Source organism: Mya arenaria, chromosome 2 (genome assembly GCF_026914265.1).
Source record: "Mya arenaria isolate MELC-2E11 chromosome 2, ASM2691426v1".
In the NCBI taxonomy this organism is placed as follows: Eukaryota; Metazoa; Mollusca; class Bivalvia; order Myida; family Myidae; genus Mya; species Mya arenaria.
The window spans coordinates 10977021-11003765 of NC_069123.1; the positions used below are offsets into that span (position 1 = coordinate 10977021).

Here is a 26745-nt window from a genome sequence, read left to right on the forward strand (position 1 = left end):
CAAAAGACCAATCGTATACGCTGATACAAACAACAGCGCGAGTAACCTGGAACGGTAAACAAAAAAAATGTTTCTGAAACGATTTAATTCTGTATAAAATTTTGAATAGGTAGTTTAATAATCCTAGTCGGAATATCAACAAAAAGGAGTGATATAGATTAAAAGCTGATTTGTTTCGTTTTTCTCAAATCAGTCTCGTCATATGTTTTCGCGGAAAAAAAATCAAATTTCGGTGCTTCAATAAATACCAGCCGTGCTAATTCGTCCTATCATTATCATTTTTTTCTAAATTATAGTTATAAATATTGCTTTGTGACTGTATATTTTTTTCAATAAGTGAGCTTAAAATGTTCAATTCGGAAAATTTACTATTGTCATTTTGTCAATTTGAATCACTGTTGAAAACCAGATCCAGTGCGGATATTCCACAATGAATTGGAGGGAATGAGCTGAATGTTGACCTTTACAAAATTTAGTGACATTTTACCTAAAATAACCTAATATATATATATATATATATATATATATATATATATATATATATATATATATATATATATATATATATATATATATATATTTCTTCAGATTCATCAAAGGGGTCACTCATACCAAATATCTAGCATAAATAACTATGAATTACGGCAATTTTACAAAGTCAGAAAAACTCTATTTAGACAATATTTTAGGTAAAATGTCACTAAATTTTGTAAAGGTCAAAATTCAGCTCATTCCCTCCAAATCACTGTGGGATATTCAAGTCCAAATAATTGTACGTTGTTTGATTTTTTATTTAAGATTTTTAATATGGCAAATCCTTCAAGTAATAATTGTTTTGTACCAAAAGTGGGGAGTTATTCTGATCGGGATTCCGGGTTAAAGCATATTGCATCTATAAAATATCATAAAAACAAGGAATATTACCAGATAATGTTATTTAATACTAAGTGCTGTACACCACAGTTTCTTGGTATTTGGACTGCATTTTTTGGCCAGTCGAGCGATTGGTCCCTACGGTGATCTCTTGGACTGAGAATCATAAAAAATGTGTTTTAGACTTAGAAAGTAAACAAACTAACAAATGGAGATGGGCATGGCTATCTGAATGTGACACTAATGGTGAGAAATGGGGGATTGGTTAAAAAAAACAGACATTGCGGGATCTGCATATTGTGAATGGGGTCCGTTGTGAATGTTGTGCTAAACTGTTGAAGTATGGCAGTATAAGAATAAAAATGTTGCTTAATTTTGTAGGTTATGTTTCATTCTAAATCTACATCAAAGAGTATGTTTAGGGTATATCCATGAACAAGAGCTGTTTACAGAAAATCATGCATTTTCTGCATGATAATAAGTCAGTTTCTTTGGCAATCATATAATCCTGGAAAAGCGCTGTACAAGCACTCAAAACCACTTATTCCTAGGAGCTTCACCCATGGAATATGAATATAAACCTTTATTATCTATTTCAAACATAAAATACTTCCCAAAATACAATTTCAATATTATTCAAAATCCCCCTGTTTTTGCACAAACCCATTTAGACGTTAGGGAATGTCTATTATTTTAGACTAGTGTGTATATATACCTTAGGCTAACCTGCCCTTGACTCAAATTGACAAGATTTAAAAAAAAAAAAAAAAAAAGATTTTGAATTGTTTGTAGCAGGTGCAGAAGGCGTAAAGTAATCATTCCTCACATTAATTGCATCCCTGTATCTAGGGACTCCACACATTTATTATTTACTCTTACTGACACTTGTAATGAATGAGACCAGTAAGTCATTCTGAAATGCCGTCCAGGCTTCTACATTTTGTTTTCCACTAAAATTAATTATAAGATAGAGCAAGAGTGCCTGATTGGATAAGTTTCACAAGTGTGCACAATTATTTCTTCAAATATGATTAAATTTAACCATAGTGAGCTACCTCAACACTGGAACATCCAATACTACTACGCTATTCGCTAAGAATATCTCATAATCATGAATAATTAATGTGTCAGTTTCATTGATCCGCAGGGAAACCTCTGTGAAAATCTGACTTACATATGCACAGACGCTCGTACCAATGTTTTCTCATAGAAAAAGTATTTTGGTGAAAGTTTGATTTAACTCAGTTTGCAAATGACTACAAATTTTATAACAGCCACTTAGACCACTTGCCTGCCGAGACAACTGACAGTACAGCCTGGGTTATGGAAGAGTATTAGTGGTAACATGCTATCCCTTGCCTCATGCATATTATATAAACAAGATTTTGTCTGTCATTTTCCCCCAAGGTATGTACATGTATGAAGCTACATATGAAACAACCTTTTATCTTCTAACCAGTGTAAATGATCGAAATCTCAATGTTAAATATATATATTCATTCAATATTTATTTTCAGGTGATAAATTGGTTGATTATAAGACTACTTCATAATGGAAGAAGGTGAAAATGTTGATCAACGCAAAGCCAAGAAACCTCGACACAGGATGAAATCTCTGTATACCAACATAAGAAACCAGGTAAAACAATATGTTCAGCTGACACTAAAATATCAGTATATCTTAGATAAAGATACTGTCTTACCGTAAAACTGATATTATAAGCTTGTTGTATTATTGACACTAAAAAGATATGTTTGTTATGCCATTTCAATGATGTACTTTTGTTCTGACATCAAATTTAGTATTTGAAATCCGCAAAACATGATCTTACTTGTAAACAGGTATTCAAAGCAATTTTAGAAATATCATCATGACATTTTCCATATATATATATATATTGCTTTTATATCATTTAATTAAAATCCCCCAATAAAAAAGCATATGAACGTCTTAAGCCCCAAAATAGTGTGATGTGGCTCATATGATGTATGTTCTTCAAAATTAGGAATGAAAAATTGTCGTTGTTGTGAAAATAAGAAAGAGGAAACTTTGAAAGTCCATGAGGTGTATCAATGCAATACTTTATCATTTTCATTATTGACTGACTTTATTTCACCAACTCTATAGAATTTGATATTGAATGCTTTTATATAAATATCTTGACTTTGTTTCATTTTATAACATATCACCGGGCATATTTCAGATGGAGTTTTACTTCAGTGATGCAAACTTGCACAAGGATCGGTTTCTGAAAAAAGCCATTGAAGCTACCTCAGATGGATGTAAGTAACTTGTTACATATGCCATATTATGATTTGACTTACAGTTTGGGAGAGGTAGTGAATTGGTTTACATTTGTACATGAAGATATATCTGCCTATCACCAAAGAGGGTGTTAGTTTATTCCATACAAGGAGCACTTAAATTTCTTATGGCTTGGCAAAATGGATACCAGTTACGTACTGGTTCCTACACAGGAAATGGACTAGAATGTGATTCATATAAATGTTAAGCTGTCTCCTCAATCCAGCTATTAAATATAAACTTGTGTAACTAAAATTTTCATTTTCTATCAGTAGCTCGTGTTTGGAAATTCATTCTGTTCTGAAAGGTACACATGGTTTCTAACACTATTATTACTTGATAATGAACTACCAGCCAAGCATCTTACAGCGTATCAATTTATACAACGCTTTATTTCAGACATTGCCCTCGACACTTTCCTGGGATTCAACAAAATGAAGTCCCTTACTTCAGATATGCACATGTTGGCGGAGGCCCTGCATGACAAATCTGATATGCTCCAGGTTGGATGATTATACATTGTATTAAGCCATTTATATCATCATACATGTTACTGAGGATAGTGTAGACTTTGTTAAAATAGTTTTTAAGAAGATAAAACTTGACTTAGTGTTTGCCCTACTTTGTCAGCCAATCAGGGGCGCTACATTTTTAAAATGTTTAGTTTCTTATTTGTGAAAAATTGTTACTTATTGCTGAGGACAACTTTTCATGATTACACAAGTTAATTGCTATAACTGCTCATGCGCATATAGCCATGCCTACTATTTGTATATGCAAAGGCACAATTTCAGTGTCATGGCTAAATTTAATGACATCACAATTTGTTGCAGTTATTAACAGGTGCACAGCTTAATTTTAAAGGTAATGCAATTTGGGAGGGACTTACACTAAGTTTGTAAGAATTTACTTAGTAATTTCTTGTATATAAGAAACCACAGTTGCTTCACTATGCTTCCCTCTCAGTTTACTTATTTACAATAGACTCTAACCTATACTTCATTCTGAAAGTAGTTAAATTGTGGGGGTTTTTATCCTGAAAGTAGATAAAATGGTTTTGCTATTTGGTTCAGAGTGCATTTATGTATGTGGTACAACAAATACAGTTGGGTATATCCAGTCCCCAATCAACTTTTAATCGCAAATGGTATTAAAAAATAATGGATAGGTAAATATTCCATATGTTCAAAATATATAGCAGTGAAAGACAAAATAATATTTATATTTCATCCAGTTTTACAAACAGAAATATTAGCTGTTAAAGATTTTTCTAGACAAAGCAAATATGTTTAGGTTAGTTATTTATCATATCTTTTTCAGGTAAATGAAGAAAAGACCCATGTAAGAAGAACCACGCCCATCTCAGAACCTGTCAATGTGGATGAGCGCACAGTCTATGTGGTAAATCCGTATTTGTAATGATTTTATCATTAGTATTCAGAATTCTAATTTAAAAATCAAAAGTGATATACTTTATTTCTGTGGTAGTGTGATTATAAAAGGTTGTTTGTTACTTATAAGTTCAAGGGCAAATAACATTGGTTTATTGCAGTTATATTTGATGTAGTAATACAATATATCAAATAATATAATGCATTCAAATATGTTCAATATACAATTATGCACAATTTAATTTTAGAGATTGATATTCAATGAAAAAAATGAGTGTATGATCTCAATAAAACAATTAAATATACAGGGACATGGACAGTAGTCAAAAATTAAAAAACAAACACTTTTTAGAGGCAGGGGCCAAATGGCAATGAACTAAAGACATAAATGTAGCAACACCACATACATAAATGCAAACACTACAGACAGACCACACTATCATCAAAATAAGTTAACCAATTTAACAAATGAGTAATGATGTGATAACTGCTTTGGAAAGGTGAGTGAAACACTAGTCTACTGAGGGCTTAAACTTGTTTGTCAAGTCATTTGTAGCTTCATAAAAAGTCTTCCATCTAAGTGTTCTTCTGCATACAGCTGTTATTCAATGTGTGAATATTTTTCCAGGAGTGTTTGCCACATGGGATGGGTCACGACTGGGTTCGGCGGGTATTTTCCCCATGTGGGAAGGTGGTCTACGTCAGTCTGCCCCGCTACAACAGCACGGGCGATATGAAGGGCTTCGGGTTTGTGGAGTTTGAGACTGTAGAGGGTGCAGAGGCTGCTTGTAAGGTTGGTGGTTTTCACTCTTATGTTTTCCTGGCACTTGCATACTTTTAAAGCAAAGTTTTATCATTTTGACAGGGGCCATTTCAGGCATGTCTCTTTCTATGTTTTTCAAGTATTTTTGTCCCAAAATAGTAACAAGTCTACGTTTAAGCTAATGAGCCGGATACAATGTGCACTTAGCACCCTGTCACTCTTTTAAAAGTCTATTAATGGTTCCACAATACATCAATTCAATAAATAATATGGCTTTGAACATATTTTTTGGATAATATCAAGGTTATAAATATATAAATTGTTTGTGTACATTCCTTACAAATGTACATGATTTTATGTATTATATTTACAGGAGTTGAACAACCCTCCAGCTAATTTCTCCCACAGAGTAGGGATGTTTCCCAAGTCGAGCCATCAGCTTGAGGCCATTAAGAAGAAGTTGCCAACTGACCAGATTATTGGTATAACTCCTGCTTAAAACTTGTGTTCAACCATTTTGCAGAATACCCTAGTGCCGATGAAAATCATTAATTATGAAAATTACACAATATGTATCAGTGCTTCAGCTGGTTATTATTAAGTGTCGCTTTAAGTGTACCTCACAATACATAGAATCATGTACATACAATGTATCCTTATTTTAATCTTTCTTTCCTTCTTTAGTTATGTTTTGCATTATTCTGTAAGTGTTTTTCAAAGAAATAAGTCAAGGTATTGTGATATCCTTGGTGTCAATGTTGTCAACAGCATGAACACACTTGGCAATAACTCTATAATGTTCAAGCAATTCTAACGAAACTTTCTACAAATGTTGCCAGTTGAGGACAATAAGACCTTTAGCTCTTGCTTTAATATTTGTCTAGTTATGCTCTTTTTTCGACTGATATACTTAAAACAAGCACTCAGGTATTCACTCCTTGCTGTGTTCTTTAAATTACTTTCTTCGTAAACTAATTTCAGTATAATTTAGACCACCAAATGGATAGATATAGTGGAGGAATGCTCTTTATTTAAGTTTTAATTTAATTTTATGTTTTCAGCTACAGAAGAAAAAGCTAAGGGATTGCTAGTGTCAGAGGAGATGGTGGAAGGTGACGCAGAAAGTAAAGTCAATGGCTCCGGTAATAAGTCGGAGAAAGGTAAAAAACGTAAGACTGAAACTGATGAAATGAAAGCCAGCAAGAACGATAGTAAGAGTGAAAAAAATGAGAACCAAACAGGTAGTAGTAAATCAGAAACTGTTGGAAAAGCTGGTAAATCAAAAAGGCGAAGAACAAACAGTGAAACTGTTGTAGATTCAGAGACTGCTGAAAGTCCTATGAAAAGAAAGAAATCCGAAGTGTCATTTAATGTACCAGATAAAGACAAAGAATCAAATGCTGAAGATGAGGGTAAAAGTACTTCAGGTGGTAAAAAAAGAGCTAAAAAGCGGAAAAGCAGATCTAAAACATCTGATGACTCTGTAAACACCTCAAAAGATGAAAGTGGTACAGAAAAGTCGAGTGAGGGTGTTCCAGCAAAGAAAGTTAAAATAGACACTGATAGTGCTAATGAGCCAAGTGAGAAAAGTGGTTCTGAGATGGAATCAGCAACAGAGAACATTGGCATTGATAAGGAAAACAAGACAAAGAAGAAGAGAAGGAGGAGAAAGAAGTCAAAGAGTGAAAAAGAAGTTCCAGAGCTTCGAGTTATCGCAAAGTAAGTTTATGTTATGTTTTTCTGTCTATGGAAAACTGTCTCTATTAATTTTTTTCTGTAGTTTTGATATAAGATAACAATAATTATATCTTGATATAAAGGATAATCTTTTTATTATGTCAGTTATATGTTTTTCTGAAACTACCAGTCAAATACATTTGCTAGTTAAAGTTACACTAATATATAAAATCAATACATACACATGTATAACAAACATTAATTTTGACTGATAAACCTTTAACTACATACTAAATAATGCTCTTATGGAAAATATAAATTACTGATAACAAGATTGTAGCTGTGTATTTAAAAGCTGAAAACACACTAAATTAAATGTCTGGTGGGTCCTAAAAGATTAACAATTATCAACTATCGTCTCATAAGATAGAAAAGTGTGTTTTCTGCACCTTCTTTCAAATTAAACACGGTATCCTTCATAAGAACCATTTGTTTTCGATACTTATTCATGCATATTTTGGTGAAAGAGTGCATCTTTAAACTAAAAGTCAAATACACATGTAGACACATACTTTAGTTAAATAAAATGTTCTTGTTGACTAGCTCAGTATCTTAAAAGTTTATTAATGTACTTCTGTATGTATTCATCAGCTTAAATCTCAGCTATAGTCAAATTTAAGCTATTCGATACGAATTTCTTTATACTTATATTAGAATGAACTTATTGATTTTAAGCTTGTCAAGGTATTGTCGTAGCCTTTGCATGGTTGTGGATGTTGTCCTGCAAGAACTTTATTCTTGGTCATACCAATGTTAGAAATATTTCAATGAAACTTGGTATAATTGTTTACCATTAACAGAATTCACATGAACATTTATTGTTTAAACGCTATATTTATTGTATCTACAGGAAAGAGTGGCTGGTTTTGAGAGAGGAGTATCTCAAACTACAGAAGGCCAGCATGGCCATGTTGAAAAAGACCCTCAAACCCCCACACACAGGTAAGGAATATCTCAAACTACAGAAGGCCAGCATGGCCATGTTGAAAAAGACCCTCAAACCCCCACACACAGGTAAGGAATATCTCAAACTACAGAAGGCCAGCATGGCCATGTTGAAAAAGACCCTCAAACCCCCACACACAGGTAAGGAATATCTCAAACTACAGAAGGCCAGCATGGCCATGTTGAAAAAGACCCTCAAACCCCCACACACAGGTAAGGAATATCTCAAACTACAGAAGGCCAGCATGGCCATGTTGAAAAAGACCCTCAAACCCCCACACACAGGTAAGGAATATCTCAAACTACAGAAGGCCAGCATGGCCATGTTGAAAAAGACCCTCAAACCCCCACACACAGGTAAGGAATATCTCAAACTACAGAAGGCCAGCATGGCCATGTTGAAAAAGACCCTCAAACCCCCACACACAGGTAAGGAATATCTCAAACTACAGAGCCAGCATGGACATGGTGAAAAAGACCCTCAAACCCCCAAACACAGGTAAGGAATATCTCAAACTACAGAGCCAGCATGGCCATGTTGAAAAAGACCCTCAAACCCCCACACACAGGTAAGGAATATCTCAAACTACAGAGCCAGCATGGACATGGTGAAAAAGACCCTCAAACCCCCACACACAGGTAAGGAATATCTCAAACTACAGAAAGCAAACATTTTTAGCTCGACTATTCGAAGAATAAGGAGAGCTATCCTAGTCACCCGTGTGTCGGCCGTGTGTAACCACTTATGTTAAAGTTTGCGTACCACCTCAAATATTTTCAAAGTCAATTGACATATGCCTTTGAAACTTTTAAACAGAACCAGTTACAGGAAAGACACCATAAGCTTTCTGTGGGGGAAAAAAGCCTTTTTTTTCAGTTTTGGCGAAATATTCTGAGAGTTCTTTTTCAAACATTTTGGTAACAAAATAGAGCATTGAATATATCACATAGCAACATTATTAAATGAGAAAATAAATATAAATATTTTTTTAGGAAAATTGGGAATTTCAGAGGCTATTTTAGGGAAGAAACAGGGTCTGGACCTCAGGTATCGGCTAAAGCAAAGAAGGGTAAAAAGGCCATGTAAACAACGAACAAAATTAGCATTCGTGTTACGCAATTTTGTCTGTGCACTTGAATAGTGTTGCATTTATTTAATTTTACACTGACATGATGTTTTGGTATAATTATACAGAATCCAAGCATAAAGAAGGTGACAAGGACAGCAAGGAGCGCAAAGAGATTGAGTTTCTGGCGGATGTTATAGTAAAAGTCTCATCCGAGCAACCCCTCAAGAGGAAAGATCTCAAGGTTTGTTATTTGATATTAAAATATAAAGGACTTAAAGTAGTGTAATCATAATATGTACCAGGGTATCCTTATTTTAGCTTTTATAATTAGTCTTCAACAAATTTGTTCCAAAATCATGAAGCGATTATCACAATTTTCTAAATATTAAAATATCGTGTAACAAAGATGTGGAAATTGAAGTGTTGTCATGGAGTGTATTGGAGAATGGCTATAAAATTTGACAGTCTTTCGACAGGAATCTTTTTTTAACATCTTGCTTTACACGACCTGAGCGCAGGGTGTTATTAAATTCTTTGCTGTGAATACAATTCCCGATTTTAGAACTTTCGCTTTCGAAAATTATGTTGAAATATAAAACAAATATAGCAGTAAATACATGTATATTGCTGTAATAGCAAACATATTTCAATTTTTTTAAATGCATACTAATCCTAAACTTCAAACTACTTTAAGTGACAGTAAGAACTACATAATTATTCTAAACATTTGATGTTTAAACTGAAGTTTGAAGTGTCAAGTAATATCATTTTCATGAAATAATGACAAAAAACATGTGATGTACAGTACATAAATTACAACAAGAATTTGTGTCTCTTACAGGCCAGCTTAGGAGAGGAGGTACAGGTTGCCTACATCGACATCGGGGAAAGCCAAACAGAAGGCTTCATACGCTGTAAGGACACAACCTCGGCCAGGACGGTAGCGGACAAACAACAAGAAGGAGTCAAGTTTTCTCTCATCACTGGTTAGATTACCATTTAAATGTATTAAAGTAGAAAAATACTACTTTTATAGTTATTTTTAATCCCCCGCAACTAAACTGGGGAGGGTATTATAGGAATGCGCTTTGTCAGTCTGTCTCTCTGTCCATCCGTCTGTCTGTCTGGCTGTAACATTTCGTGTCCAGACTATAACTTACTTATGCATTGAGGGATTACCATATTACTTGTTACAAATGTTGTCCTCATTGAGACGATGTGCAGTGACCTTGACCCGGGTCCATACCTCAAAGGTCAAGGTCACACGAGACATTTAAAGGTCATAGTACACATGCTTGTGCCAGTAATCCATCATGAAGTTTCGGGTTCATATTATGACAATGCTAAATAGAGGATAAGATATGAATGTTAATTGAAAGAGTTAAACAAGTTGCACAGATTGATACTTAGCGCACTCTACCAAGCATTATCATTATGTGCAACAAGTTTAATATTTAAAAAAAAAAATGGACACAAATGTGATGATATATTTATAACATGTGTTTTCTCTTCAAAAGCAGTAAAACAATGTTATGACGTGACCATAATATATATATCACTTTATCAAAAATACTTAAGGCTTGCTATTTCATCGATGTTATAAATCAAGGACTCAGTTTCCTTCATATTTTTAGCCAAAATAACCTTGACATTGATCTTACCTACACCACACACAATATGAAAAACTTTAACAAATATCCTTTTATAATATGTTCAAATATCCAAGAATATTTAGGTTACTGATCAGACAACTTGTATTTCCTATATTCCCACTCTTGACCAGTGGTTGTGTACAATTTTTGGTCAGATACAACGTACCAGTCAGGTTGCGAGAAAAACAAAATATACTAAAAAAAAACGGCGGAGGATATAGCCGTCCTTTGGCCTGCCTTATAATTTTTATAGTCAAATGCTGACACATTGTAATGTTTGTTGTATGTTTATTGTATGTCGCTTTGGGTCAAACGCACTGAATCTTAAGTTATAATATATGAATAAAAGTGTAGGTCATGAATTTTAGCTATCACTTTCACTATGTCAATCCAGGGATTGGAAATTTATTCAGCTGACTAATTTATTTTGACTTGTTTGTTCCTATGGCTGGCTTACATTCACTAGAAGTAACACACAATTGTATAAAACTGGTTAACTGGTTTGGTCAAAGTTCATTAATTGGTCAATATTTATCCAATAATTAACTACCAATCAAAACATTGAAATAAATCAACTTACCAAACCTGTGAAAAATCTATCTAAGCTTTATACAAATGTCTGCTGATAAAAATAAACACCTATTATTGGTTACTGTTCTGAATAAGAACAGGCCAATATTTTAATGGTGCTGTTAAAAAGTACCAACAGATTAGGCTTTATTTTAAAGCTGCACTCTCACAGATTTTACTGTTTTCACAACTTTCTTATTTTTAGTCTTGGAAAGAGCAAATTTTTGCGTAAATATCTGCAAACCAATGATAAAGGTTTCGGACAAAAGATCCGAGCGCAGATTTGCATATTTCTGTTCGAAAAATAATGTTTTATGGCTTAAACCGTTACCAACGGTTTAAGAAAATTGCATAAAACACAATTTTTGAACTTGCGATCTAATTTTTTGTCAGCAATCTTATATCACTGGTTTCCATGGATTTTCGCAAAAATTGGCTCGTTCCAAGACAAAAAATAAATAAATGTCAAAACGTTCAATCTGTGAGAGTGCAGCTTTAAAAAGAAGACCAGTCCTGAAAGTTTCAAATGAATGCGATTACCATCAAATTTTAAGTCCATGTTGCATACACATGTCTATATTCCAGGTGACGAGGAGAAGCAGTACTGGGATAAACTAACAGCGGACCGGGAGGCCAAGTTGGGAAACAAGTGCAGGAACAAACGACGCGGACAGCAGAAGGTCATGTATATGAATAATTTATTTGTTTATATATGTATGGAAGTTTGAATCATTGTAGATTGGTCAAATTTCGCAGAGGTTTTATATTCACAATTTTTCAAGAGGCAAATCGGGCTCAAAAAAATGCCTAGCAAGATATTTACAGATGTCTGCCAATGATTGTAACATATCTCCCTGAGTGAGTATCATAAGTACGTTTCATGAGTGAGTTAGCTACATTGTAATATTCATTGTTGGTGTTCATGACAAAGGTAAGGTTTGATAAAAATATAGACATTTCCAACATGATTTCACTAATTGAACTACATGTACTACTTACGATAAGGAATACTTGCATTTGGGCAAGAACCATTCTTATCAAAATTTACGACAGGTTTTGTATTGGATATTAAGCATCCCTTGCACTAGTCATTCCAGGATTTTACCAGTTTGGGCTTGGCTTAATTGTACCCACTGTTTTCTATTTGTAGTGGATGGAGAAAGCCCAAAAAGCCAGTGTCGAAAATTGGGAGAGAAAGCACATTGTTTTTGATGATGAATGACTTCTTCCCAGTAACGCAGACAATCGATTCTTCACATTTACAACAATGACGAACGACTTCTTCCCAGTAACACAGACGATCGATTCTTCACATTTACAACAATGACGAACGACCTCTTCCTGTTTGCTAATTATGAATGACTTCATCTCATAAGCACCGATGACTGACTTCAGCAGTATATTGTTTAGTTGTGACACAAACTCATTTCATTCGGGGAAATGCATCAGTCACTGGAAGGTGAATGGAATTTCATTGTGTTCAAAGACAAATATCATTCAATGCAGTCGTTGTTTGTTTTAACATTTAACTGTGTTACGATTAATACATTGGCCATCAGTTGACGGGTATTAACCTGTAAATGTCATGTGCCATCAGTTGTGGTTTACACATAATTAAGTAAGCTTTTTGTTTCTTTGTGATAAATTTGATGAGTCAATTATACTATAAATTGTTCCACCAACTATGTAGATTGTCAAAATTGAATTTCAAGCAATCTTACTACCTTAAAGTGGACTTCCTTCCTCCTCCTCATAATTATGTATTAATGAAACTAAATTTATTAAAATGAACTGCATTCAACACAATTATTTGTGGCTTATCAGTTTTGACTACAGTACGAGTACCATGAAGCGCAGTGACAATTCATCCTTCCAGAGATCCAAAACTATACTGTACATAATTACAAACGATTCAAGGGCCATAACTCGAGTGTTTGAATGAAAACAAGATAAACAAGTATTGAACGAATTGAATAAAAAATGACAGTCATGGTAATCCATTTTGTTTTAAATTGGAATGGTGCTGGTTTTTCTTTTTTTATTACGGAAATTTAAGAGCTCGAACTGGAACTTTTATTGCGAACTGTTATAAGAAGACCTTTCACAGTAAGTGACAAATGGCCCCCTAAGTGCCATTCAGTTCAAAAGATCATGCAATTACTAAAATGCCTTCATTCAGGATAAAATTCTTTCAAAATCGATGTTTTGGTTATGTGAAAATGAGTTGGGATAAAGTACATTTGTAATACGCCATTTGTATTTCGATTATATCCAATGTTCATTGTCTCAATGTATTCCTTAAGGTCCCAACGATTTCAAAATCATGACTTTTGACTGTATATGCTCACCCCATGATGGTTAACATCAACTGTGGAGGAATGATGCAGTATAGGCAGGGTTGTGGGTCTTGCTCCCAACCTGTCATCTTTATGTACCAAACACTTGTGCAAATCAATTTAAAATCTCTCTGTGCTAAGTAACAGCCCATTAATTGAAAAGTCAACCACTACCATGTTAAAAAAGAATGATGATGAAGGCCCTTTCCACCTGAGTTTAAAAGTGTTGTTTCTAGAAAAACAAACAAGGAAATTTCTAACTTTCCTTTATTTCGTCTAGTTAGTAGTAAGCCATATTTGAACATTATCTTGATTTCGTTGACAATCATTTTATCAAGATAAGATAAAGTCATAGTTATGGGTGTTTCTATACATGTGTTTATTGTCTTGGTAAAATGTTTACCCATTCTGATTTGAATGGTAATTGAGTAACATTTTTTAACAGAGTAATGTCCAAGGTAAGTTTTTTTGCACTTTGACAACGCCAACAACACCAATGGCTATAACAATACCTCACCTATTTTTGCTTCGAAACACAAGACAAGCTAGCAAGCAAAATGTGTACTTAGTTTACAAAAAAAGCTAGTTAACTTATTGTTAACCATGGAAACTGAGAATGAACTGAATTACGAATACAATTCCCTAATTGGATTTTTTTTCTACCTCACTGAAAGAGCTGCGCTCATTATAATTATCCACTTTATTGCCATTTGGTGTAAAAACTATAAATAACAACTGCGCTCAGTATAAATATCAACTCTTTTGTCTATTGGAGTTAAAACTATAAAAAAAAAATACTACAGGAGTTTTAGCATCAGTATAAAGTTACCAGTGTAAACAAATGTTTATATTTTCAGTCAAAATATACTAAAATATAAATACAATACATGGATGGATACAATAAATGCAAGCTTTATTCCAAACACTTGTCTGTATCTATCCCATAAGCTTTTCAATGAATGTGTCTATCTGATCATCATCTTGAAGACCAATAAACTGTCCAAATGGCTTTTGGTTTTTGAATCCAATCACAGTGGGTATTGAGCTTATCTGAAAGAAGAGAGCAATTAGTTTACCATGGCAGTCAAAAAAACACAAAAGCCTTACTCTAACGTTACCTGTTTATATAAAGAAATATTATCATTTACAGATACATACTAGAGTAGATACATCAGTATCCTTAAGTTATGAAAGGTTATTCTCCACTATGGCTACAATTCTAGTATTTACAATGTCTAGTAGTGCAATCATTGAAATCAGACTGTTCAATGAATAAGCCTGAAGTTTTACACTTGTTCTTGGCATTAAACGAATTCAACAAGCCCTGTTAAATCCAGAATTTCATCAAAACCCAAAAAATAATTTTCCCTGTGCAGGGCTTGCAGACTTGTGTTAATTATGACTGATGGCAGTGCTTGTTTTATCAACACAATTTTATGAGGTTTTTTTCATGTAACTTTAAATCAGCTTTTTAACTGATACACTTGCCTCTTTATCAGTTGCATCAAAATAAATTGGAATAAAATGAGGACAACTTCATTTACTTTTTTTTTTACTTACTTTATATTTCGAGGCAACCTCCATATTATCATCCACATCAATCTTTGCAAGAACCACTTTGCCTTTCTTTCCTCCAATAATTGCCTCCAGCCTAGGTCCTAGTATCTTACACGGTCCACACCAACTAAAAATAAATAGAAGTAAATGGCATGGATTTACGCTAAACTAGTATTTTATTTATGTCTAATGCATGAAAACAACATGGATTTCAATGCTTTAATAACTTTGAACAGACTTGTAAACAGTACTGTTAGTTTTAAATGACCTTCATAAATGAATCCCTAGATTTGTATTGCAACAGAACAAATGGGACATTTTTTTAAATAAAACTCAGAAAAACAATACTCACGTTGCATGAAAATCTGCCACAACTGGCTTATCACTGTTTATAACTCTGTCTTCAAAATCCTTTTCATCCTGTATATTGATTATCATTCCTTCTCCTTTAGTGCACAGTGTCCGTGTATGGCTAGAAGCATTCGGCAATGTGTGTGGTTGGTGTGTTGATTGTCTCAAAAGGCTGGACAGGGGTCTTGACTTAACAGCAGCTGTGGATACAACTCTGGTGGGAAATTGCCTTCGTAAGGTTGAAAGACCTCGGAAAAGGACTCTTGATGTCACCCTGGAGTTAGGAAAAAAAGATAAAGTGACATGAACAACCTCTTAAAAGTCATATCTTTCTGTCCTGTCCCTGGAGACAGGAAACATGCCCAATAAATGCTGAATATAATATGAGAATTTACCAATAGTGAAGCAGACTCTTGTAAATCATTATGTTGAAAATCACTAAAGCCTTTCAAATCAAAATGTGACTGGATCAAACATGCCATATCTCCACCCAAGTCTGATCACCCACCCCCATTTTTTAAAGACTAGTTATAAAAATAACATAAATTTCTTAAACTTAAACGTAATTCTGACTCTGGGCAAGGCTATTTTCAAAGAACTGTTATATCTTCAGTTTTTGAAATCACACTTCAAATCAAACTTTGCTTTTACTTGGAAATTATCTACACTGTAATGAAGTTTTATAAAACAGAAAATAAAAGTTATCTTAGAGGGCAATTGACACCAATTTCAAAGTGTCTATTCAGTGTTACATTTTTTATTGTCATTAATGCATGACAATAAATCAAAGCATGGTTATACCATCTCAGGTCATTAGCTACTTTCCGTATTTATAATTTTTGAAGCTGAATTGGATTTGTTTTGAAAAACAGCTAAAAATGCTGGATATTCTTTATCTCCTCTTTTTTTTACATTTTGACAGCATTGTTTTCACTCCTACTCTAGATGTGGCAACCTTATCTTATACACAGTGGTTATGTTCAACCAACAATTTTCTTATCAGAAACCAGACCATATAAGCAGCTGTTTCATAGTCTTCTGATGATTTTTTGTTTGGGAGACGTTTCGGATCGTCACGTACACCTCGTTTTCCCCATATCAAATAAAAAAGTCAGTGCTTGAATAGTTGACAGAAGCAGACCTGCATCAATTTTTTCACTAAAAAAAAAAAGAGTAATTTGTAAAATTTTGCTACTAAATAATTGATATGTAACTTAAATGTTTGTTCATTGTTCAGTGTTTGTCGAGTAACAGTTGAAAAATGCATTTGGCATTGTTTAATCATTGTACTTTAGTTGTTAGGGAGAATGATTTTAATGTCAATCAGTTAAAAAGTGTCCCCCTAAAGCGCATTATTGTGTCTACCTGTAATGAGAAACATAATGTTTTTCTTCGTTGTTTAGTACCAAGCCACAATAATGTGCGTTTAAGGAACTATTTTTAACATTTGGACATTCATTTTGTCCGCTAAACGCCACAAGTCAATTATAACTTCACAATATTAAACACTGCATTGTTAAATATTAACACAAAAGTTACACATAAAATATTTTCGGCTCTTAATTACACTTACATGTTTCATGAAACTTTAATTCAGATTGATCTGTCAACAAAGCATTGCCATTTTTTAACTACCTAGCATGTGCCCATCTTTCCGCTCAATATTCTTGGCGCTGGGATCTGTCAATCTTGGCTAGGTAAACAAAAAGTGGGATATGGACGTGCAGAGTCGCCAAAACGAAATTGTCAGACTGAACCAGCTGTTTATATGGACTTGTATGTGCACCAGTCAATTGTAACCATGGCCCCTCCAGGTCCGGGGAATAGTGAAGACTTTGACTTTCAGTCTAGCCAAGCCCGGGTAAAACCCCCACCCTGCGGACATGAACTGATGGTAAAATCCCCGCCAAATGCCCCTGCACCACAGGGACCCTAAGTATGGCACATTCCCTGCTATATTTGGCGCGAATACAAAACCACCTAATTCACCCAGCACTGGGGGGCCACCGGGATGGTAAAAACACAGCCCATTTCCCTGGCTATCGCCGGTATACCCCAAACCTTGTGGGGCCATGGTTACAATTGACTCAATGACTGGTGCATTAGTACCCAGGTTGAACTTTCTCCCTATATATGATGTTGGTGCCTTAATTCACAAGAAATCATTGTTATTTCGAGTGCACATTGATCAATTGACAATAAATACATAGAAACTTTATTTCGTGGTATCTGACCTCTATGATCTTCCAGCAAGAAAGTCTAAACACACCACGAAATTATGTGACAATTTAAAATCTTTCATTAAATCATGTAGACTTGCACGCTTTGTCTTTGAAGATAGTTAAAGGTTAGCTGTTTATTCGTAAAATTCGTACATTTTAAAATGAAAAAAAAATAGAGAAGTGTTAAAAATGCAATATTTACATTTTCTTATTTTATTTTTAAAACCGGAAACCACAAAACGTCAACAAAACATGCGTAATTAGTCACGTGACGGTAATGTGACTTTCTTATTGTCCTATTTCCGGGTTCAATGCGTCAATAACAACGGTAGTTGCCAAGCAGGAATAGAAAGTGGAAACATTTTGTGTGAGAGTTTTTCTGTCAACATAGAGTGAAAGTAGAATGTAAACAGGTATATTGAATAGGTTTTTCTTACAACCAAACCCATAATTTGTTTGATTTGACTCATTTGTGTATTATTATGTGCTTGAGCTTGCATGTTAGATATCTACATGCATTCATGATCGACATACATGTGTACTCCAATATAATCAAATTCCTCTTCCTAAAATATATTTTTCACGGTGTTCGTGTGCATGAAAACGTGAAATATTGCATTGTCATATTGTATATGTCCCTTGGTTTTTGAATGAATACTTTTTTGACCAATTCCAAAGTTCGCTCGAATTCAGTAAACTTTCAATTTAAAGCTCACACGTCTGCATAATTCAATATTGATCAACTAAAACTACGGGATTGGCTTGGTCAAATCATCAGCGAATTTGTTAACATTCTTTTATTCCCATGTATGTCAAACCTTTAAATACTAATCAATGACGATCGATTGCTTACGTCAAAGCGTGTATTTCCATAGATCTATGTTGTGTATGCTTTTGATTGAGACGTATACAGTTCTAAAATGTTCCAATGTGATTCGTTTGCTCCGTACCTTTTTTGAATGCAGTTTTTGTGCTTTTTTTGTTCAAATGCCGTCATGTTCTTTGTGACTCCGAATACTTCACAGCACCAACCATATAGTCATATGCTTGTTATAAGTATGTTTAGACCACTGGCACCGGATTTTCAAACTCAATCATTTTTTTATTAAATATTATATATAATTCCCAACTAAAAATTATAATACCAAAACTGTGAAAAAATATTGAAAAAAAATGTTATTAGAATTTTGAGTTGGGAATTATAAGATTTTTATATTTTTAAAATGATATGAAAATCGGGTGCCAGTGGTACAGAAATTGCAAGTTTTATTTATGCATGTAGTTTTTTTTCTTATTGAAACACCTTAAGCCTACATGTCGGAAAATAGCTCATAGAGCTTATGTTTCTTGTTATCATTTGTACTTTAAATAAAGATTATTGTATTTTAATTGTATCTTGTATGCACCTTTTCCAAGACCAATTTCTTATTGTAATTATAGTCTGACTTGTGTGTTGAAAAATACTCATGCATTATCAGATTTGATGCTTAAATATACGGAGTCACAAATATCATTATCACTTTTGCCCATCAAAAGATCACGTGTTTGCACTTAGAACTGTGTTACCACTTTCACAGCAATATTCCGGAATGGCAGCAGCGGGCGTACAAATGAAGCTGGCGGTAGGTGCCGACAGCAACCGGTCACGGCGGACGGAAGCCATGCCCAAGGTGTCCCTGTTCGGGAGCTCCCTGGAAATGCTCCCGGAAGAGACCGCTCGGTCGGTTAGAGGCCTTGATCCATCGAAAATCAGCGTTCCGAGAACTCCAGGTGGAAAGGGACCTGGGCAGAAATTTTCACTCCCCGAAGACGTTAGAAAACAATTACCAGGTTGGGAAAAGTGTTCTGCAATGATTGCAGCGGCAGGGCTGCCATTTGTTGATTATGCACCGGAATGATTCTTTTTGCAAGATCCTAAACCAGATTTATGTGTTAACCCTCTTACTCATTACTCATTGTCCCTTTTCTGTGTGTTTACATGTAACTGCGCTTTGTCATTTCGACACTTATTTGTTTTTATTATGAACAATGTAGGCGATTAAAGTATCGAATATATCTCACAAATGTATTTCAATTGAAGTATTGAATTGCTCAACAATAACTCCACTGAAGTTCTATTCAGGTCTGTTTTGCACTGCGGTGTATCTTAAAGATTGATTAATCTCAACGAATGTTTCATATCAAGATACTTACTGAAATGTTACTATACTGTCTTAACATACTTAAAAAAACATTGATTTTATATCTGTATTTGTTCACTGTCGGATCTTATCTTTTACATTGAACTCACCATTAGAAAGCAAGGCACAGTATTGTAAAGACAAACATTGATGAGGTATATTTGTATATACGTTTTAAATCAAACAAAACATATTTAAACGAATGCAATACAGTTATTGTATCTATCGATTCTGATATTTTCAGCCGCAGCGGTGTTGGAAAAATCTCGGCGCGATTTTGAGACACAGCGTGACAAACTGAGCAAGCACTCGGACGAAATCCGACGTCGGGAAGAGCAGGTGCTATACGAGCAGTCACGTGTTCAAGCCCCACCCACTAGTCAGAGAGAGGCACCCACTGACAGACCCCAGTGGTACAACGAGCAAGATCTACGAGGATCCCACGAAATAAACAATATAGGACTTAACGAAAATAGTAATTTTAACCGGGATAAATACGGTAAACGACCGCCTGTTCATAATTATACTTTGATCGGAGACGTATTGAGGCCCGGGATGGATTTTCCTCGCAGAGAAAGGTCTGAGATACAGATGCGGAATCAGGGATACGGATCCGGAGATTTGAGAGGAATTCTGGCAGAGCCGACCCAGACGAAAAAGGCACCCGCACTTAGCGCGCGCACCCCAAGAAGGGAACCAATGACATTACCCCAAAACATAAAACACCAGTTCGGTAGTAAAGTTTGTGACAATGTTTTTTCGGACAAAGACGTCGTGCAAAAGACAATAAACGACCAAAAAGAAGCGAAGGCACAAGCGCAAAGGAGACGGGGACCAGTAAACGTGCCGAAGTTTATCAAAGCGGACGTGAACTCGGACTACGAGATGCTCGGAAACGCTCTGCGCATGAGTGTGGCTCCCGGCTATTCCATTGACAACAAGGTGAGCACGACGAAGACGGCCTTCAATGACCAGACTCACCTGTTCCGCCATCCAGACCCGGACAAGTGGCGCTATCAGAAGGATGAGCTTAGTGAGTATATAAGTTCTTTATACATTTATTGTATGTAGTATTTTATACGCTTATAATATTACATTTAATTTTCGTTTATCAAAATATTAAAAACAGTCGAACCCCGTTGGCTCGAACTCCCAGGAACCGGCGAAAATACCTAGAGCCTCGGAAAAATCAAGCCAAGCGGGAACGTTTGCCTTCTGTATAAAGAAATTGGTCCTTTACATCTAGTTCGAGCCAACGAGGAATTCGACCCATGCGCGTTCGAGCCAACTGGTTTCGACTGTACATGTCCAGGAATATTAAATATTCGTTCAATATCTGACCATTCTCGTACACCAGAGCGATGATGTTTTCTTTCCAACATGATATTTATTATTATCAAACCTCTGATGAATGAAAATGGTATATGACGTTACATTTATATAGTGATTTGAAGTTTGATTGCTGGCTATGTTGCCTGTGGTCGACATTTTACACTGTCACCATGCCAAAAGAGTGCCATAGAAGGCTGTATTATACTAATAGTATTTTATCATTCGTGTGTAAAATGTCCGCCGCTTGCTGTTTTTATGAAGCGCGCTTGCCTTTATCATTCTATGCCACTTTTTATAATGTTTTGCACGTTTCTTTCACTTCTCTTAACACTCACACCTCCTCTTTAAGATACAAACGCCTGTGATGTATGCTGCTTTAGAATACAACCTACATTTACAGCCAATGAAATTAAAGATAGGCAATCATTTATTTCTAGGCTTAATCATTAAGTATTTTAACTTTCGCGGGTGTGTGAAGCTCCGCCCACTGCCACTCATCCGAGACGCGCTCCTTGCGTCAGATTTTGCGTTGACAATGTGTCAGCCAATGAGGTTGTATTCGAAGTCAGTTGGATGCCCTGAATTAAAATCTTAATGATTAAGAATGGCTCGTTCGCTTCGGTCGCTCCACCCATTCTTTAAGAATTTAATTCATGTCAACTATTATGTAAAATATTGCTTTAAACTAATAAAAAAACAGAACAGACTACATGAATACGTATTCCTTTGCTGATACTATTTGAGTGTTTAATTACTATGGAAATAATAATCACAAACAGTGTTTCATCTTATCTCACGACAGGGGCATAGCGTTTAGAAGTGTAGTTTTAATATGCAAATATTAGTTTTTGAAAAAGATCTGGAGCAGTTTCCTTAGGCAGTTACCAATTTTGTTTCCTGAGCCTCTCATTGTCGTCTCGTGACCCAAGAGTGTCGACTTATTATCAAAAAGAAAATCGACCTCTTAAAAAATCCGGTATACAAAATTACGCTACGCCCCTGGCAAAAACCTCTTAAGCTCGAATCTAACCGAAAATCTGGCACAGTAATGTCTGCGTGGCGTTACCACTGAAATATTGTTTTCTTACATTTGTATGAAAAGGAAATGATATATACAATTTATTTTCACTATATCATTAAGATTTTCTCTTAATAAAACACGATAATTAAATTTCTGTATTTGACGCATTCAAAATTACTGCCCTCGAGTTTTCTTAGGTTCTGGGTCCATGACTTTGCAACCTCTCGAAAACCTTTTCGTTTATTTTCCTTATAATCTTCCTTATTTTTTTCTTACCATTACCTTTAAACATATAACCATGTAGCCCCAGACCTCTGATCCGGGTTTTATTTGTTTCTAGGCCGATGGGCGGAGCACAATGTTTTACGACAGCGCATGACAAAGGCCTGGGAGGCTTACTTCGTAGAAACACTGCAAAAGAAAAATCAGCCGCAATAAAATGCCTTCTTCCTAGCTCACCTTTTCAAATATATGCCCCTTCCCCGATTTGGCTTAAGTACTGCCTATACTGGTACAATCGTAACAACTCGGCCATCTCCGGCAAGCTTCGGGATGGACTGTTGGATAACGGCCGACGTGTTCCGATCGGTACTTGTACTGTACGTGGTAGTGCGATGCAGTTCATTTGTTTATCAAGTATTCAGTCAATACCCTTTAAACAATCATCACTGGGAAAGATGATTATTGTGAAGATTTGTCAAAAAAGTTTTATTGGGACTTATTACTGGTAGCCTTTGTCGTTATAAAACAAATTTTAACCTCAAAACGTAAACGAAAACACATCGCACTACTTGTTTTACTAGTTTTGCACAACTCTTAAAACACTGAGTACTCATAGATTTAGTCTCTTGGGTGTATTCTATTTCTCTGTTTTTCACTTTCTTTGCACTAATTTCACGCATGCGCATTTAAAGGCTATGTACAAACAGCCAATCACTGATCACTATGCTCCTCCCACGCAGGCAAGTGGCGCGAGGCGCGCTTCCTTCAAATTCTGCTGTCAAAGGGTTGGGACTCTATTCTTGACAACGCCCCTAAATTCAAAAGAGATTGGGGCCCACCGGAGCCGAGAACCAAGACTGCCCCTGTTACACAAACCCAGGCGAAACCGCAAGGAAGAAGAAAACCAAAAACCGCACCGAAGAAAGCAGACGACAAAAAGAATGAGGGTGGTTTTGAGGATTTTGTTTTTCAAACTCCGCCGGTAACGCCACCCCCAGAAACGATTCAAATAAAGCCCGGTAACACCCGCGATACGGAATTCTGGAACATGTATGACAAGGGATGAGAGTGGGTTGGGGCTATTCACTAGTATTTCATAAACGCGTTCTAAATGTTACGAATAAGAAGTCACCTAAAATATTTTCTCACTACCAAAACAGATATTTGCTAGCATTAATATAAGGTAGATAACTGGTGTGTGATCCAACAATCTGATGTTCATCCATATAGCATTTTTATGTCATAAAATGTGATTCAAAATGTGTTTTGTAAAACGTGGGCATTTGTTTGTCTGGGTTAGAAACTCTGTTGTAAAAAAATGTTGCACTTAAATTGTGTTATCAAAATGTACATGTCTGACATTGAGCAGATTTTGCTCAAATTATTGATATCCGTCGGCGAATATCCACGACTGAACAATTCCGTTACGTCACAAGTGGGATATCCGACGATCAGTGATACCAGACATGATCCTAGTACATTTGTTTATTTTCAAAACAAAAAAACTAATTTCAACAACCGAAAATTAAATGCACATTTTCTTTTGCCCAATTGTCACCGAGTATTCTTTCTTGTGTATCGTTTTGGATGTATTACTTGATTATTTTTGTTGATACCTCCTAATTTGGAACTGTTGACTGTTTACAAGTACATTCATTATATTTTATATACATATTATATTGTTCCTAGATTCCTTTTGTTCCTACTGCTGATTTTTACAATGTTACCCCCCCCCCCCCCATTAGCGTACATGTATACCGACAGGTGATCTTACGGATTTTTATTGGTATTTTGTATACATATTTGTTTTTAATAAAAACATCTTTAAAAATGTGACGGTCAATTATACTTTTTCCTAATCGATGTTAGATTTTGCCAAATTGAATGTGGCCTTTGGGTAGACAGGTATACAGATATGTGTGTGTAGTATATGAATCGAGGTAACTTTAACCTAGTGTCCTCAAAATCGATACGTGTCATCTGTTGATCACCTGCCTACCTTGCTGGAGATTCCATAGCTCAAGCATTCTTATATTGTTAGACTTAAGTACTGCAAATCGAGTGTAGGTAGCGTCTGATCTTCTTTTTGACATGACATGTTAGCAAATTAATGCGCCGGGGTTACAAAATTGGACGTATGGTGTAATGTTATGTTTAAAATACTGCGAATTAAAAGACCATTTTAATTAAACAAGTTATAGTTAATAATGCAGAAATGTGTTGACTAAAATACCCTGCCCCTACTTAAATTACAGCAAATGGTCAAAACGTCCTCAGCCAAAAACTGGTTTTATTGAATTGATTTTACACTACCAATACACTTGCGAGATGAAGCAATGTTCATTTATCCTAGTACAAATGGGATTATCAGTTACTTTTATGAGATAAGCTAATTGTATTAAAACTCTATTTATATTTGCTATTTTAGGTAATGACAGGCACTTATCGGTTACAGTTTTGGGCCTCTTAAAAACCTCTTTTTGGTTTCTATTTGTTTTGCCCTTTAACAAAATGGTAGAAAAGTTTAATCAAGATTTTCGCGCCCACAGCCTTTCAACGCTTTCAGAACTTTTATTCAGTTAATAATTGGGAACAGCGAGTACGGAAGGGCAGACGAATGACCCAATTACAATATGACGCCCTTTGAGGCAATGAAAATTAATCCACACGTTCACGATGACGTACAAAAAACGTTTTTAAAGCCGAGCTTCTCTACTAATGTATGTTGTTGTTTTTTTGTAATCTGCGAACTTATCTATTGATATAAAACTCCTTCATTGGAATTTAAAGCGACCCAATTAATGGAATCTAATGGGGATAAATTTTAGTGAATAAAACATAAACCATTGACTTGGAAAATTACAAACGGTACACGATCTCTTAAGCAATATGGATTTATAGTTTATTATTTATTAAACGTGATTGTGGAATGGTCCTGGGTCAAAGAGAAATGGCTATCTGAGTTTTTAACATGAAACATAATGAAAGGCGGTATTCATAAAGCTGCTGCAACTTTGTGATTTTAAACTAAAAAATAACAATAATATTTTTAATACTCTCTTTTGTTCAACAACTTAATGCATATGCCTTTATTATTTAAATTGTGTTCTTGCTTAATTCCATATCGTTGGTCTTAAAACATTGTTAGTTTTCTTTAAATTAAAAAAAACCAAAACATTTCTTCACTAAGTTTAACATATTCACAAAGATATTTAATTATGAAATACGGTCCCGGCGGTGGTTTTCCATACTGGTTTTAATTGGACCTAAGAACGATATAGCTAATCGGATTTCCCGATATAAATAACAGACTTATAAAGTGAATGGAGTCAATGATGTACGACCAGAACATTGACGTAAAGTGCATGCATACTGTATACACCCTGGAGTATACATATACTATAATAGTATATATTTAGTGTCCCGAATAAATTATAATTTGGCTCATATATACTCAGTCAAAATGTTGATTATGACTTAAAGCTGCACTCGCACAAATTGAACGTTTTGACAACTTTTATTTAATTTATTTTTTTGTCTTGAAACGAACCAATTTATGCGATAATGCATTGATGTTTTTAAAAAATTTCTTTAACCGTTTAGTAACGTTTTTAGCCATAAAACATTAATTTTCGAACGGAAATATGAAAATCTGCGATCTGATCTTTTGTCAGCAGTCTTATATCACTGGTTTGCTGATATTTACTTCTATGAAATAATGTTCGTTTATTTTTATTTTTAAATTTAATGCATTATCGTGTTCAACTTAAATTACTTTAAAGATCAAAGCAAAAAATGCATATAAATTAGGTACAGATAAAACAATATTTGCGATATTTTGGCTCTGATTAAACTGGGCCACGTAGCTATTAATTGATTTTTTATAAAGGCTGAACAAAATGAATCCACCTATATTGCGCGACTTTGAAGCCACCGATTGACATCCACGTTCATAAGAAGGATTTTCTACACGGTTCCATAAAGAGTGGCTGCGGCTTAAAATGTATTTAACGTTATTTTTATAGATGCAAATGCTGTATGACAACTTTGAGTCAGGTTGCATAAAAGAAGCTTCGAGGCCATGGATAAACATTATTCAATGCTATCTCGTCCCCGGGTTTATAAAAAAAATCATAATTTTCTCATTTCGATGATACGTCACGGTTGCACCCAAACGTACTTATTCAAACCTAATTATCTATTAAAAGCACTTGTAAAA

At 34.9% G+C, this 26745-nt stretch overlaps 3 protein-coding genes across 7 annotated transcripts; 2 read left to right on the top strand and 1 right to left on the bottom strand.

The window, feature by feature from the left end:
• Positions 1-8: 8 nt before the first annotated feature.
• On the top strand, positions 9-13111 carry LOC128244876 (la-related protein 7-like). Of its 2 annotated transcripts, none has more exons than XM_052962987.1 (13): positions 9-54; positions 2391-2511; positions 3077-3155; positions 3577-3680; positions 4498-4578; positions 5197-5361; positions 5705-5813; positions 6393-7050; positions 7919-8010; positions 9209-9324; positions 9925-10069; positions 11891-11985; positions 12456-13111. In XM_052962987.1, exons 2-13 carry the CDS (start codon positions 2425-2427, stop codon positions 12525-12527), a joined length of 1803 nt encoding a protein of 600 aa, XP_052818947.1. In that variant the 5' UTR covers positions 9-54; positions 2391-2424; the 3' UTR covers positions 12528-13111. The 2 variants fall into 2 exon arrangements, with proteins under 2 accessions (XP_052818947.1, XP_052818955.1); XM_052962995.1 differs by lacking the exon at positions 9-54 and adding an exon at positions 1100-1119.
• Positions 13112-13894: 783 nt separating this feature from the next.
• LOC128244902 (thioredoxin, mitochondrial-like) lies at positions 13895-18065 on the bottom strand. 3 transcript variants are annotated; one of them, XM_052963028.1, is made up of 4 exons: positions 17974-18065; positions 15551-15823; positions 15202-15325; positions 13895-14691 (listed from the first exon to the last, which is right to left on the bottom strand). In XM_052963028.1, coding segments are annotated over exons 1-4 (513 nt in total). In that variant the 5' UTR covers positions 17976-18065; the 3' UTR covers positions 13895-14577. The 3 variants fall into 3 exon arrangements, with proteins under 3 accessions (XP_052818988.1, XP_052819007.1, XP_052818997.1); XM_052963047.1 differs by lacking the exon at positions 17974-18065 and adding an exon at positions 17784-17802; XM_052963037.1 differs by lacking the exon at positions 17974-18065 and adding an exon at positions 17123-17140.
• On the top strand, positions 18045-24349 carry LOC128244891 (uncharacterized). Of its 2 annotated transcripts, none has more exons than XM_052963007.1 (4): positions 18045-18184; positions 19349-19601; positions 20196-20984; positions 23267-24349. In XM_052963007.1, the coding sequence occupies exons 2-4, from the start codon at positions 19361-19363 to the stop codon at positions 23590-23592; spliced, it is 1356 nt and encodes a 451-aa protein (XP_052818967.1). In that variant the 5' UTR covers positions 18045-18184; positions 19349-19360; the 3' UTR covers positions 23593-24349. The 2 variants fall into 2 exon arrangements, with proteins under 2 accessions (XP_052818967.1, XP_052818976.1); XM_052963016.1 differs by having other exon boundaries at positions 22645-23405.
• Positions 24350-26745: the final 2396 nt, after the last annotated feature.